Source organism: Athene cunicularia (assembly GCF_003259725.1).
Source record: "Athene cunicularia isolate RWA chromosome 23 unlocalized genomic scaffold, athCun1 chr23_part1, whole genome shotgun sequence".
Classification (NCBI taxonomy): domain Eukaryota; kingdom Metazoa; phylum Chordata; class Aves; order Strigiformes; family Strigidae; genus Athene; species Athene cunicularia.
The window spans coordinates 3,743,331-3,758,988 of record NW_020799130.1 but is presented as its reverse complement, the minus strand read 5'-3'; the positions used below and the strand labels follow the sequence as shown (position 1 = coordinate 3,758,988).

The 15,658-nt window shown below is 49.7% G+C and overlaps 1 protein-coding gene across 1 annotated transcript; it reads right to left on the bottom strand.

Annotated features, from left to right (window-relative positions):
- Positions 1-9,473: 9,473 nt before the first annotated feature.
- On the bottom strand, positions 9,474-15,658 carry PDIK1L (PDLIM1 interacting kinase 1 like). Its single transcript, XM_026863347.1, has 2 exons — positions 13,316-15,658; positions 9,474-10,567 (listed from the first exon to the last, which is right to left on the bottom strand). The coding sequence occupies exons 1-2, from the start codon at positions 13,598-13,600 to the stop codon at positions 9,827-9,829; spliced, it is 1,026 nt and encodes a 341-aa protein (XP_026719148.1). The 5' UTR covers positions 13,601-15,658; the 3' UTR covers positions 9,474-9,826.

The window sequence follows — 15,658 nt, the reverse complement described above, 5'->3', positions numbered from 1 at the left end:
GGGAGCCGCGGCCGGGGGCCACGAGGCGCAGGTTGCTAGAGGCACAGATGGCAAGAGGGGGGCTGCCCAGGGGCACCATCATCTCCCAGCCCCAAAACGGCACCCCTGGTCTCTCTGCTCCCCCCTGAGTGGCTGGGGGGGGGTCCGGTGCTGCAGCTGGAGAGTCTCCCGAAGCTTTGCTCAGCTCCTGTGTTCAGCCCTGGGAGGAGAGAGGAGAGCCGGGGTTAGCACCGAGGATGCAGCAGAGGCAGGAGGAGAATGGGGGGCGAAGCGGAGCCGGGGGGTCCCCTGGATCCCACACGTGGCAGGGCAGTGCTGCCCTCGGCCAAGCAGGCAGGCAGCAGGCAGCGAGCCCTGCCAGCCCAGGCAGGAACAATCCACGGGCAGGAAGAAAGAAGCGCAGAGCATCCGCCGGCTTCACCCGCATCCCAGGAGCCGCTTCCAACAGGAAAAAATACCGGAGCCGACCGCCTTATCCTTCCGAGTGCAGGGACAGCAGAACAAAGCCCGTGCTCAGGAGAGCTGGCGAGCTGCCCCGGCCGGGCCCGTGTGTGGGGCAGCAGGGCAGGGGCTGGGGGGTGTTTTGGGGTCTCCGTGCTGAGCTCAGATGCCTGGGAGGGACTGAACCTTTCCTGCCCCATGCGGCGGGGGTGTGGAGCAAAGGGGCTTTTATTAGCCCTGGGGTGCGATGGCTCTTGCTCAGCTGTACCCGAGCACCCATGTGGGTCCGGGCTGCGAGCCCGGTGGTGGAGATGGGTGCTGGGGGAAGGGGGTCTGGAGCCTGAGCCGGGGGCTGTAAATGCCCAAAGCGGATGGTTCCGCAGAGAACAGGCCTGAATGGCCATGAAGAGTCACCCCCACTGCCAGGAGCTGCCCCAGCCCTGCAGCCTCCCCGGGTGACAGCAGGGACATGGGGCCAGGCAGAACAGGGCTCACTAAAGAGCCCATGGGCTCCGACACTGCACTCAGTCCTGGTGTACAGATGGGGAAACTGAGGCACGCTGGTCCTGTGCTCCCAAGGAACAAGCTCCCCAGCCACCCTCACTGCTGGCCAGAGCTCCATGGAGGGCTCAAGGGAAGGTGTCCCCACACATGGTCCCGTCACCCACTGGCTTCACCCTAGCAGAGCCAGCGTGCCCGGGAGCAAGTGCCCGTGCCGGTGTGCCTGCACACTCCCCAGCCCAGCCCTGCTGCCAGGATCCGTGCCCAGACACCCGCCTCGGCAGGTGGGGGATGCTCTCGCTCACCTGAGCCCACACAGGGACGCAGGGATGGGACGCAGGGATGCAGAGAAGGGTCGCAGGGATGAGACGCAGGGATGCAGAGAAGGGTCGCAGGGATGAGACGCAGGGATGCAGAGAAGGGTCGCAGGGATGGGATGCAGGGATGCTCCAGACTCACTCAGCTCCTGCCCCTCTGGCTGCCGGCAGCAAACTGAGCCCAGAGCCAGCAGGAGCCTCATATAGAGGTTGAGGAAGAGCCACCCCATTAACTCCTGCCAGCCCGGCCCCGTCAGCAGGAGCCCACCCTGCCAGCATGACCCCCACGCCCCAGCCACAGCCTTCACACCCCGGAGCCCTGCCCAGCCAGCATTAACCCTCCTTCTCCAGCACCTCCAGCTCACCTCTGCCAGCTCTCCTTCTCCCTCTGCCTCCTTACAGGAGCCTGGTCGGGATTTTTGGATCCGCAGCAGAGATCTCTGCCTCCTCCCAGGCAGGAATGAGTCCTTTGTCCCCCCAGCCCACAGGGCATCAGGAATGGGACAGGGAAATCATGTCTACTCTGGCAGCTTCTTCTTCTACATCCACCCCGAGATGCTGGGCACAGCTCAGGAGCAGGAGCCCCCCACGATCCCCCTCCCCAGGATCCTGCCCCAGCTGGCGAGGGAGGAGGGAGGAAGGGTCCTTCTGGCACCTTCTCTGCTGGCGGCGAAAGGGTCAAAGCCAGGCCTGAGCCAGGCCCGTTCCTGCCTCCTCTTCCCCCCGGGAAGGGCTGTAAATCGCAGGAAGCCACAACGGGCTGGAGCTGGCCCAGGGGTTATTTTTACCACTGCCCTCTCCCCTTCCCGAGGGCTGAGCGATCCCACAAGGGCAGCCCCCAGCCCCCCTCCATCCCCAGAGCCTGCCTGGGGGGCTGCGAATGTGGAAGCACATGCTGCACCCTGAGCTGGGCTCCAGTACCCCGGAGCAGGGTCAGAGAACACCCCCAGTGCTCCCCGAGGAACCCCAGCTCCCTCCATCCCTCTCACAGCCCAGCCCAGGCTGCTTGCAGGGACTCAGGGGACCAGGAGGCTCCAGTGGGGACAAAGCTGTGACATTTGTCCTGGGACCCGCAGGCCAGGGCGCTCTGTCCCTGGGTGAGAGGGGACCTGGCCCCGAGCACTACTGGCCCCCATCCCAGTTCCTTCCTGCTGGGGAGCCAGTGCCGGGAACTGGGGCCCAGTCAGTGTCCAGCACCTCCCTGTGTGATGGCACCAGTGCCAGGAAGAGGCCGGAGACAGGACTCGGGGCCTGATGAAACCAGAGACTAAAATGGAGGCTGAGCAGGATGAGAGTGGCCAGGGCTTGTCCCAGCTCTGCCGGCACCGGAAAAACATCCCGGTGAAAGCAAGGAAGGGACAAACCACCTATTCTATTCTATTCTAATAAACCTGGAGAGGAGCAACGCAGGCAGCTGTGCTGCCAGCAGCACTCGGGCTCTATGTGCAGGATGCGGCCACCCCAGAGGAAGACGGGGAAAGGGATGGGGACGAGGGGTGGAGAAACCTGTGGCAGCCCTGGGATCTGCCCTGAGGAAGAGAGCAACTGGGTTCCCACGTGGGAGACAGGCAGCCAACAGGGCCTTATTTTTAACTCCAGGCAAAGTGAATCACTGTTTATTAGGACACATTTTCTTTTCGCAGCTGAAATCCCGGCAGCCATTCCGGTAAAGCCACAAGTGAGTAAGAGCAGCCTTGGATTCCCCTTTCTCTGGCGGATGCAGAGTGTTCCCAGGGGATGCTCCTACCAAACGCCTACCCCTGCCCTGGAGCAACTGCCCTCCTCTCCAGCTCCTCCTCGGAGCACCCACCAGGCACTTACTGTTGAACTGTTATATTTGGACAAGGCAGATTCCCTTTGGGATACAAAAAGGAATAATTTGAGGGGCCCTTCCCAGCACCAGCATCCCAGGCAGTTCCTGCTTCCCTCAGGAAGGCGATGGGGGGTTTGTCACTTCAACTTCTAGGAAGGGATTTACCCGATTAATCAGCCTCTTGTGAATGGACCAGGTGGCTTTTCTTAGTTACATGGATGTTCAAAGTCCCTTGTTTTTATTTATGGTCACTATGAGCTCTCACAAGGTGCTCTCTGCTCCTCAGTGGGGCCCCACTTCCCTCCCCTCCCTGCTCAGTGCCAGGCAAGCAGAGCAACCCCGGGCAAAACCCAACCACTGGGGCCAGGTACGGAAACTTGCAGTCCTTGGGACGGGTGAGAAAAGCCCGAGAAAGTCCTCAAAGGTCACAAATCCCACAGCACAGATCTTCCGTCCAACACCATTTTTCAGAGCACATCTAGTTCTCGATTAAACAGCCCTGCTCCCCACAAGCCCTCCTGGCCCCTGGTAAAGGGGGACACGGCCCTCTCAGCGCTGCTAATTACGTCCCCACCTCATAACCCACACATCAGGCTTGAGGAGCAGCAGTGGAACAGCATAGCAAGAGCGTGGATCCAGAGAGGAGAGCAGGGCAGGGAGGGAGGGGGGAAAAAAAAAAGAAAAAAGAGAGAAAAAAAAAAAATCACTTTAACTCCACCAAGACCAGCTGCAGGCAGGACTGTAGCACCTGATAACACAGCCATCTGTTTCTACTTGCTGGTTTACTTTCACAACCCACAAAAGCTCTTTCTGGTCTGAGGTCCATGCAAATGCCACCGCCTGGAGAAGGGCCCATGGGAGCTGGGTGACTGTGAGCCAGAGAGGGCCCAGGGTGCAGGCGCCTTCCTTCGGGAAGGCTGGCTATACAAGTTTAAAAATACCAAGGGCTCAAATGAGCATGAATAAATCTGAAACCACCACCTCATCGAAGGCAGCCAGCAACAAGTTGGTGCAAGTAGGAACCAGAGAGCAGCTGGGCCCAGCACAAGACACTGAGGCTCCTGTTCATACCCCCAATGGCGGCTTCAAAGCCCATGGCAGGCGATGGCCTTGACGGCTTCTGCTGGCTGGCTGGTTTCTGGGAAGGAAAACAGGTCAGTCCTGCACCTACAGGGGCAGAAAGGAAAGGCAGAGAGAGAGGGGACGAGCTGCCAGGACTGAGGGAACCTCCCCAGGGTCAGCAATGAGCATCAGGGCTGAACCCACCACCTGCAAGGGACCTGCAAAGGTGTGTAGGTTGCACCTGTTTTTACTTTAAATCCCAGAGATTAGAGAGGCCTCAGGGCACCTGCAATTCTAGCAGCAGTTTTCCCTCTTTGGGGCATCCCCCAGCACCCCAGCCCACTTCAGCTGGTGGGGTGTGGGGTGTGAGCTGGACACGTGGGGCTGCCCCAGAGAGAGCGGCCGCAGCTCAGCCCAGGCTCCTGCACTGACTCTGGCTGCTCCTCACCAACTGCAGCCCTTATGCAACTGCTTTCTGCTTCAGAGACCCAAATAACCCGGAAATTCATCTGCGAACAAAGAGATTTAAACAAGAATGTGACCTGGGCTGCGGCTCCTCTCACAGTGACAGCTCATCCTTCAGGTCACTCGACTTCGCCGTGCTTGGCTTGTTCCACTTAGAAAAACGTGCGGTCTGAGGCTCCCCCAAAACGCTGACAGAGCTAGTGAACAGAGATCTGCAGCAGCCCCGTCTTGTATTTCCACCTCCCTCCCCTCCCCAGACACTCAGGATGGCTGGTGGCATTTCAGATACATCCCTTTTCCTTCGCTGCACTTAAGAATAGAAATTGCACTTTGCATAAACGGCTCCCCAGCCCCTCAGACCGAAAGGGAAACGAAACAGCGCTCAGCAGCGCCCGTTAAATAAGAGTTTGCGTTTAAATAATCCTAACTAGTTCTCTGTGGGACAACTTGTGTTCACCACACAAACCACTGGTAAAGATTAAAAAACGCTTAATGATTGATACCCCAGAGGAGGATCCGCGGAGCAAAGGGAAAAGCAACACAAGACTGTGATGCCACAGTCCAAAGGCCACCAGATCGGGTCCACTCGGCCAGTCGCTGCACGGGGAAGGAAAAACAGTTGTTTTTGTGACATGAGGGCACCCTTCCAAGGGGTGGGCTCCCCAAGACAGGACTTTATCTCAACCACAACACAACATCTGCCATTACGCTGCAGTTTGCGCAGCAGCTGCGATTGGCAGACTCGAAGGAAAACTCCGTTTTAAACCAAAGAGAAAAGACAAACAGGGCAATTCCCAAGCCTACAGAGCTGGGAGCACCCGGCCAAGCCCTGCCCGAGGAAAGGGGACAGGCAAGCTGGAGCCTGAAGCCTCAGCACCCTGCAGGACAAGAGAAATAAAGCAGAGGTTGGGGTATCTGAGCAGAGTTGCAGCCTTAGTCACATCTAATTTCTGCCACAAGGCACTTCCATGAGGGTTTTTTTCCCCCTTCTCTATGGACTAGATGTATTTCAAGTATGTAGGCTTAATTTTCTTCATTTTGTGGGGGAGGAATTTAGCTTGTGTCTATATTTAAAATCACCACTCTCACAACTAATCAGAAATGTGACTTTCTCCTTTAATTAAGGCACTTATCCTTTAATAAAAAATAATCTAAATTTCAATCCCTCTTTTGCAACGACTGCATTGATTTACCGATTTAACCACACGGCTCTTGCCAGGTGGGGAATCAGCCAATTTCTGGCACCAGGAATCTGCAGGCGATGATGCAAGTGCACGGCCCCACAGGAGGTGGCTGGGCTTGGGTTTGTTGCGGGGGTAAGAAATGGCAAGACAACTGACAGAATTCCCAGTATGCACTATTCCCATTCCCAGTCTGCACCACCCTTTGTTCCAGAGGGCTATTAATTAAAACATGTAAATAACTAGACTTTTGTATCATGTGTGTTTCCTCAAGGGTTTCTTGGGGATTGTGACAGCAGGAGGCCACGGTCCCCCACAAACCTCCAGAAACCCATTTATGCCTGGTTCAGACCCAGGAGCTGCCCCGACAGCCCGTGCCAGCTCCAGATGAAGCCAGCAGTGCTCAGCCCACACACACCAGAGAGAAACACAGACACGTTCACTGAGCTGCCTTCAGCTCTCTGCACGGGGGCTTGTGGGGCACTCAGGAGGGCAGCAGCACCCACCCACAGCAAGGGCTGGCTGTTTTCTGGGTAAAATCCTACTCCGGCACACACAGGACCTAGAGGGGAAAGGCTCGCTTCGGCGCAGGCTTTGCAGCCTCAAAAATCCAGTAGTACCAGTAGTGGGGTAGGCAGAGCCTGCCAGTGATTTCCTTAGAGCCCAGGGTGGTACTCTGCTTGTAATAACAACTACAAGTACATACTGGATGCAAGAATGCTGCTTTTACTCTTTAATCCCCTCTTTGAAAACGAAGCACACCCAGAAGAGCACTGTTTTGATTGTCAAAGGGCTCGGCAGGAGCCGCAGGGTCCCCACAGACAGGGTTCACCTCAGCTGCTCCAGGAGCTGGCTCTGTTTTCACACCCTGTTTGGCCTCGCTCTGTCACGTCCTCCAGCAGCACGTTACACACCAGTGGAAGTTTGGCACTGCTGCTCCCCACAGAAGATGAGCAGCACAGCTATTAGCCAACCTAGCACCTTTTACAAGCCCAGGATCACTTACGGGATGACTGTGACGAAGTACCACAGCTTACTTCTGTCCTAGCACAGCAAATAAACCTTTCTGTAGCTCTGCTGACAGCGAGATGACATTGTGCTGACTGAGAAGAAAGCATTTCTCTGTAGAAAGTTCAGAAACATCATCAAAATTCAATTTTTATTTCAAAAAAAACAGTCATGAACTTAATAAATTACACAATTTTCCTCATTATAAATTCTCCATAAAATATATTTTACAATTTTAAAGAAAGATTTGAAAAAAAAAAATCTTTTCTGAGTGCTGAAAAGTATCTTGACTTCGTGTCAGGCTGGTGAATAACTCTGTAGCTGCTACAACAATTGGATTTATCAAAAGTTTTAAAACAAAGACCTCAGACAACAGAAATCAAACAGGACACAGACCTCGAGGACTACTATTCAGTGTTAAACAAGGAAACAAACAGTGTCACCCAAGAGCAAGGCTAAGCACCATGAGAGGGATTTCAGGTACCCCCAACCCTTTAAAGTGGCAATCAGTGCAAAGAAACACTTCAGGAGTCAAAAACCCCAAAACCTTCCTGTGCCATTCACTCCTTGCTGCACTGCAGGCAGGCATGTTCAGCATTTGCCCTCTGAAATATTTCAGAGGGGCATCAGGCGATTTGCAAAGCACCGTAGAGGTGAGTAGGATTATTCTGCAGTAGGTTCTGACTTTTGCAGTGGGCAAGAGAGGAGGAAGTTAGCAATGTATTTTTAAAAAGCTCTCAAGTTTAACAGGGAAAAGTGATATACCCTCTTAAATCTTTACTCATCGAATGAGCACGCTGAAATGTAAGTACTGTGAAACAGTGTTGGCACAGGCAGTGAGAGGCTTGTTTTCCTCCTTTCAGTAACAAGCCGAGGCTTCAACTGTACTGAACTCAGCTAAAACATGAGAACAAACAGATCTCTGCTTCTAGAACATAAGAAAGAGATTGATTTCTTCTTATCACTACTCACAGATAGGCTCCAAGTCTTCTTTTACAGACTAAGCTCCCTGCAAGGAAGGAGCGACACCGGGGTGTCTGCGCAGGCACGAGGCTGCAGTCACGCTGAAGCGAGGAGCTCTGCTCTAGTCAGGATCACTGTCTTCTGGAAGTTACTTTTATAGCACCTTTTATAAAGAGTAAACTTTGTTTTGAGACAGCAGAGTGCATTTGTCTGAGAAGCAATGTTTAGACAACTTGCCTTAAATGACAAAGTGAAGCAAAATAACAAGAATTAAGTACTAAGGCCTCCTGGGTAACTGCTGCCAGCTCTGTACAGCACCAGTAAGAACGACTTGTAGTCTGTAAAGCCTCAGAAATTTGGAAGAAACTGAATCCTTTGCTTTTGGAAGACAAAAAAAAAAATTATTATATTTTATGCTGTTTATTCACTCAGGCAGAACAAACACTGACTGATCAGAACTGCTCTCACAGCATTAAGAGGGAACAGTGTCCCAGAAGCAAGTTACAGAAAGGAATACTTAAGGCAGTTTTCAGGTAAGATTTGGGAAAAAACATGAAGCTGATTTTATTAAGAAAACTGGGTTTTCTTGCAGCTTTAATATATCTGCCTTTAAAGGCATTTCTACTTTTCCCAAAAGGTCAAATTGATGAGAAAGGTCACGGTCCTGCACCACAAGAACAAAGTGTTACGCTATTACAAAGCGGCTTCTGTCTGCCGTAGGGTGTCAGGTGGCCTCAGCGAAACCTCTCTCAGCATATCAATCTGCTTCTGTGCAACAAGAGCCGGGCACAAGCAGCCTTTCAACTACTTCAAAGCTTTCCACCCCACCATCCGTGCTTTTAAATAAAAATTACTTCTTTAAAAGGAGGAAAATAAATAAATTTAAAAAAAAAACAGCCAAGGTTGCCACACAACTCAAGAGATACCTTTCACATGCTGGCTACTGAGTTTTCTCCCGTATCTGAGAATAGGCGTGTTCCACAAGACAAACAGTCACCCTCTTATCTCCTCATCACTACCAGGTTAAGGGCAGTGCCAGAAAGGAAGAGGCCATGACCTGCATTACTAATTAGATTCAGTCAATGGGAAAACTGTGCTGCCACCATATTTTTGAAGAATCTTAAAAATAACATGCTGTGCTGCTGGATTCCCTCATCCACTTTTCCATAGAGTAAGCCCACAGTACTCTGCTATTATAAATCCTCCAGGTGCTATTGGGTTATAGGTACAGGAGTAGAGGGCATGTTGTGAAACTGTTGATTAACTGATTAATAAAGTATTTGATTACTAAAAGAAAGCAAAATTGAATGATTGATGAACTAGCCAACATGCTAGCACCTGACTGCATGTATTTTTTTATTTGACTCCCTCGGTGACGAGCTCATTAAGCTGTAAGTGCTAAACTCGGCCATGTCAGCACTTTAGAAACTGCTGATCCCTTTGCATTGCTTTTTTTTTTTTTTGTCTACAAAGTCAAGTCTCAGACCCTATCTTTGATATTAGATAACAAAAATAAATAATAAAGTTATTCAGGCCTGGAGAAGAAGGAATGCTTCTCATCTATCTTCTTCACCTAGTTTTCAAGCAGACCCCAATCATTCAGACCCATAGCAAATAATTTAAGAAAAAGTGGCATACACTCCCAGTCACTCATATACGTAATTATATACACAGAATTACTGTACAAAGCCTGAAGATTTGCACTACCAGCATGCAAATCACTTTTTTTCCATGAGAGTTCCTAATACTGACATAGGAAACCGGAATGTACGAAATTACTTCGTGACACAGGGCTGGAAATCAAGCCTCAGCTCTTTAAGACAACCCACCGCCAGCCAGTGCACACAAACATCCTCACATCTTACACCTGCACGTAACATCCTGGTATCATACACATCAGCTCATCGTTAACACCGCAGCCAGCTCACATGGGCATCATTTATGAAACTCAAGAGATTGGTTTGGTAGGAACTACACCCTGCAGGTTTGAGTTCAGGCTCAATTCTTTTACTGCCATTAAGTTGCACCATCAGTGAGGTGAGAAACAGCTCTGTGGAGAGGGGGGACTCGGCAGGTCACGTGTCCCAGCTGCTGTCTTTAAAAGCTATGTTGACTAATCGCAGTTCTAGCTCAAACGCATCGGGTCGGTCCTGCGGGTTGGCAGCCAGCATTTCCTTGATCAGCTGTTTCATTCGAGCGTTCATGGATTTTTTCTTGACGGGGATGAGCAGTTCCATTTTAGGGTTCTCTAGAAGCGCCTCGCCAACAGGCACGATCGCTGTCCCCTGTTTGACATAACTCCCCAGAAGTTCTTTCTTTGTTTCTGTATCTATGAATGTGATTCTTTCCAACATTGCCCAGATTATAATCCCTAAAGCAAAGATGTCTGCTTTGGCAGTGTAGTGTCCTTCCCAGACTTCAGGGGCCATATAGAAGTCAGTCCCACATGCAGTTGATAGAAAACACTTATTTACGTTGACTGGTTCCTCAGGATTCTGTCCTGAGGCTGAGCATACCTTGCTCAGCCCAAAATCAGCTACTTTCAGGGTAGGCTCCAAGTCACCAGCATCCATCCTGCTCTGAGATATCAGAATATTGTCAGGTTTGAGATCACGATGAATAATCTGATTTTTGTGCAGGAATGCCAGCGCGCTGCTGAGCTGAAGCATGAAACTGGTGTTGGTCTTGCGGTTTGGCTTTCGGGACAACAGATACTCGTTCATGTCTCCTCCATCACAGAAATCCATTACAAACCAGAGGTAATAAGCACTTCTGGGGTCAAAGACTATTTCTCCTTTTAACGAGGTCTCTACAAGCTGCAACAAGGAAAAGAAATGTCATAACTACCTGATGATCACAAGAACATATGATGGAAAAATGCGTGAAGATTGGATCTTCCTCTCGACAATCCAGAGAGCAAGATATCGCAACTGGCAAAAATAAAACTTTATGCAGTATTTCTGATGAAAAAGAAAAACAAACAAAAAAATCACAATGTATTTGACAGTCTCCTTATTTTCATGTGTGCGAAGCATATCAAGTTCACGGCTCCTGCCCAGAAACTAGAGCTAGACCCAGATAACAGTATTTTTAGAGATACTAAATGGCCATTGCACTCCCATCTGTTTCAGCTGGACAGCGTCCCACCCCAGCAAAGCCTGTCCCACCCACTCCGCTAACAACTTTAACACACAAAGTCTCAACAAATAACTCTGTGCAGTGCCTGAGGATTGTATTGGTCCCCCACCGATGAAGCAGCCCGGCAATAGGTTTTTAAAGCCCGTTCTCCACTCCTTACACATTCATGTATTCTAGCGAGCGTTAACACAGGATCCCTTAACTCAGGGGAAGGAATGTTAATGCACCCGCAGAGCCAAACAGCTCCTGCACGTAACACCTTCCCCACCATCGTGACCCACGAGCTATTTGCTAGAATATAAGGAGTGAGTAGCTCAAGCAGCCAGTTCTAATAACTGCTTCATACAAAAAAAAAAAAAAAAGTAAAAACAGCAATGAGTTTTACTAGTTCTGTTTACGCAACTACGCATTTGCCTCTTCAGCTCCTCTGAAGTGGCTCTTAGCACGCTCTGGAAGGTAAGTCTTGCAATTATTTCTGTTAGTAGTAAGCCAATGTATACTAAACCAAACACAGCTCCTACCAGCTTTCAAAAATTAAGGTAGCTATTAATATTTAGAGAAGCATTTTAAAGAGCTTTAAAAAAAGCAATTTTTTCCAAGTGCAAAATCACTGGCAATTTATAGCTATCTTTCATTACTAGCACAACTAGTACTCAAACTGGACCAAGTTAAAGCTGTAAATCCATGACAGAACTAGAAAACTACATATTTAGGGTTTATAGCCAATAACAGGGAGATTAAGGTATCACAGGGCAGCAGGGAGCCTCCTTTGCCAAGTGAGCACCAACCCACAGCTCTGCCCTCCACACGGCCTTACAGAAGCTGTACTTGGAGCCCAGTTCAGAGCGTGAGGACAACAAGATCCACCACCACATCTGTGACAGTGGCAAAGCACCAAGACCAGGCTAGTTTAGGACTCTCCCTTTACTGCCATAGTTCAGCTGACACCAGCTAAGCACCTGCCCCAGAGCCCTTCAGGAGACACTAACACCCCCTGCCCCAGCCAGCCTCCACACACCCGTTCAGCTCTGTAACGTAATATCACCTGGGGTGGGGAGAGGGGAGGGCAAGCCAAGGGAGATCTGATTTTCTCTATTTTAGCACATGCTATTATAAAGCAATCCCAGGCTCTTTGGAGTCAGCTCAGCCCTGCCCTTTGCTCTTCTCTGGAGCAGGAAAACAATTTGTAGTGCTTGCACCTGACACAGGGAGGATCTACACACCACACAGTTAACAGGCACTACCACCAAAACCCAATACCACAGGTGATCTGGTAGTTCTCCCCCACCTTGCAGTTCCACCCTGCCTTTTTTTTTTTTTTTAAGCTCCTCTCTGTACAGCTGTCCACAGATTTGATGCAATCTCTCACAGATCCACTAACCACCAGGAAGGTAAAGCACTAATTTCTCCCACATGAGCTGGTCAGTATTATTTTACCCTAATCCCAGCAGTAACGACTACCAAGCTACAGGGAGCTTACAAAGGCAAGAACCTTCTTTCTCAGGCTTGTAGAGCGCTCTGCACAACGGGATCTGCACAGCCCTGAAGGGCTGTCAGATGAGTGTTCAGTAACAAAAGGTCCTACATTAGACATGCAAGAACGACAACAATAAAAACTGAAATGAAAAAAAAGCTGACTAGGGATAACACAACAAACATTGAGCAGGCTACTGACTTTTTAAACCAGAGACACAAATTTCTGCCAGGGGATGATTTATAGTTGGGGCAGCCTCTTGACAAGGGAATGAATCAGATCATCTTTCAAAGTCTTCCCAGAGCTACTTATTCTTCAAAAAGATGCATCTTCAAACTTAAAAGGCAACTTAAAGGACACTTTCAGTAGTCACTCAGGGGAAGCAGTATTTATTCCCTTACTTATCATACCTCTACCTCTCTTTGAAACGATTAATATTTATTTATTCAGAAAACAGCTCACCACATGCTACAATTGCTTATTATTTCTGAAAGAATTTTAAGTGTTGGCTTCCTAAAGCAAGAAGGTTACTTCCTCTTCCAAGGACATCCAAGATTAAGAAATTCTTCAAAGCTCTGTCCCAAGACATTAGTATGTGTCTGCTCATTAACCCTGCAGCAGGGCTTCTACCAGGTAATACAACAGTCTGCACCTCCCTTCTGCTTTACCTATGGTGTTTCCTCACATTATCAGAGCAGATTTGCATTTAAAAAAAAAAAAAATCCTGGAGTCTTTTAGTGGCATGGCTTCAAATTACAAGGCAGAGGTGACTGTTCAATAGATATGCTCCTTTAAAGATATATATAGGGGTTTTTGGGTGTCATCAATGCAAACAATACCCTCTTCTAACTAAGCATACCTAAAAAAAAAAAATCTTAGCTACCCACCTCCTTCCCTCCCAGCTACATATCCATATTAAGTACTTCCACCCCATTACCTCAGCTTCATGTACCTGTAAATAAAGGGAGGAACTGGAGCCATGGGACATCTTCTGCACCATACCATCTTTCTGCAAGATGCACTCCTCCAGGTGAATGACGTTGGGATGCTGGCTCTTGATACTGCTAAGTGCCCAGAACTCACGCAGAGCTAGTTCCACGTTCTCTGGAGCATGGCACCGAATCTTTTTCACCGCGACCCGGGCAGAGGTCTTCCTGACGACTGCTTCGTACACCACACCATAACTGCCACGACCAACCTCCCGTATTAGATCGTACTTAGGCTGGCTACTCACCATCTTCAAGATCAAGGGTTCTGGGGAAGGGGGAAAAACCCACAGAACTAAAACTTATGAACAAGAACTGGGCTGTATTTTCCCCCACAGGGCTTGGGGCTGTGGTATTAGGCCTACCAAAACCCTGCAATTAACAGGGCAGCGCCTCCGAGCGTTACACTGAATGAAACACTGCATTCAAGTGCTAGAACATTCCAGAAGCTATTCTGTAAACCTGTACCTGTTGCCACGGACTTGTTAAAAGTGAAATTACATCATTTTGGCGGGACTATTACAATTTCAAATACAGCCCAGTTTTCAAGGTGGCAACAATTCAAACCTAGACTTGTACTGTGCCGAGGCAGGACTATCGTGTATGCTCCTGCTCCTTTCTCTCAGCGTCTTCTGGGAACATCTGCGGGAATAACAGTGTGGTATCATGCTCTCCATCCACGCCTGGGATAGCAGAGAAAAGGTTCTAGCTGAAGGCCTGTGGTTGGGCAGTAACAGATTTAATTAACACTGCCTTTTATGGAGGTGATTGTATAAGTAAATGTTTGATATAATTTAATCATTAAATTCTTTTACTGATAACTAAGACAAGAGGATGCTTTGGATCGCTTCCAATTTATTTTTTGATGTTACTATGATTTTTCACCTAGTCTCCTCTGAAGGAGGTGTCTACAGTTACAAAAAGTTAAAAAGGGTAACTGACTGCAGAAGCTTGTACCCAGCATCTAATTTTCAGTTTTGCTCAACAGGGCAAGGACGAAAGTTACAATATTGCTCTATGAAGTAAAACAAGAGACACACCAAAAAAAAAAAAGAGGCACCAAACACTACTACAGGTTTATGACCCTCCCTGCACACTTCCCTGGAAGATTATAAACCAAAACACACCAGCACCATCTTCACACAAACAAACCAAAAATAGGACACTGACTATAGACAGGAGAAAAAAAAAGTTTGGCTAGCCAATTATCACTGGTCAAATGGAATGAAATGGAAAAATAACAACAAAAAAAGTCACAGCTAACAGAACTAAAATAGTTTGTGAGACTGCCATATATGTCATTCTCTTTATGTCAGTAAAGCAGGCAGTAAGGACCACACTGAAACAGGCTGTTATTAGTAGGAAGCTTCCAATTATTTCCACTGGTTTAGGTACTCTTTTTTTATAAAAAAAAGAAAAAAAAGAAAAAGAGAGAGAAAAAGAGGTATCATCAGTCTCAGGGAAATACTACACAGACATTTTAACTTTTCAGCAAAGTTCTGTGATGGACATTTACCAGAATATTTTGAACTGAAGGGTGATGTGCCTAAAAAAACACATTACCATGAGATTCTGCTCACAAGAGGCATTAGGCCTGCACCTGCAGCGTGACCCTGAAGAACAGGTTAAGATTACAGCCTGCACCTTAACATCTGATGGGCCCACAGCCCCTCCCACACCGGGGAGAAGAGCAGGATCTGTAACCTCACCAGCGGCCAAATATTTCCTGAGGAAGAGACTGTATTACTCAAGCACTATCACAGCAAGTTCAAAGTGAGCAGAAAATGTACCGCCCCCCCCGCTTAGAGGCAGCTGGCTGTGTGCTGTTACCAGAGAGGAGCTGTCATTCTGCCAAGGGCCGGGGTCGCTACCTGCCTGCCTTCACCCCCCCCCGGCGGGCCAGGCCGGCCTGGAAATGCCACCGAGGTTTATTGCCCAAGCCGAGGAGAAGCGCCGCCTGCTCCCCAGGGCAGCTCATGCCAAGCTGAGGGCCCTGGCACAGGGAGGCCACGGGCCGGGCAGGGCAAAGCAAACAGGCCGGGCCCGGCCCTGCACCCTCCCGCAGGCCCGGGAGCCTGCAGCCGGCGCCTGACGGGGAAAGAGCTCTCCCTCCCTCGTAAGCAGCAATTACAGAATAAAATTAATTATCCCCCCCGCACCTCTTCACCCCGCTCCTCCAGGGAGGCCCTGCAAGCCGCTGTCGCACCGGGACCCCACCCGCATCGAGGGGGAACCTCGCTCCAGAGAGAAACTCCGGCGGCCCCGCTCGCTGCGGGCCTCAGCAGGTACCCGGGCCGCTCAGAGCCCCC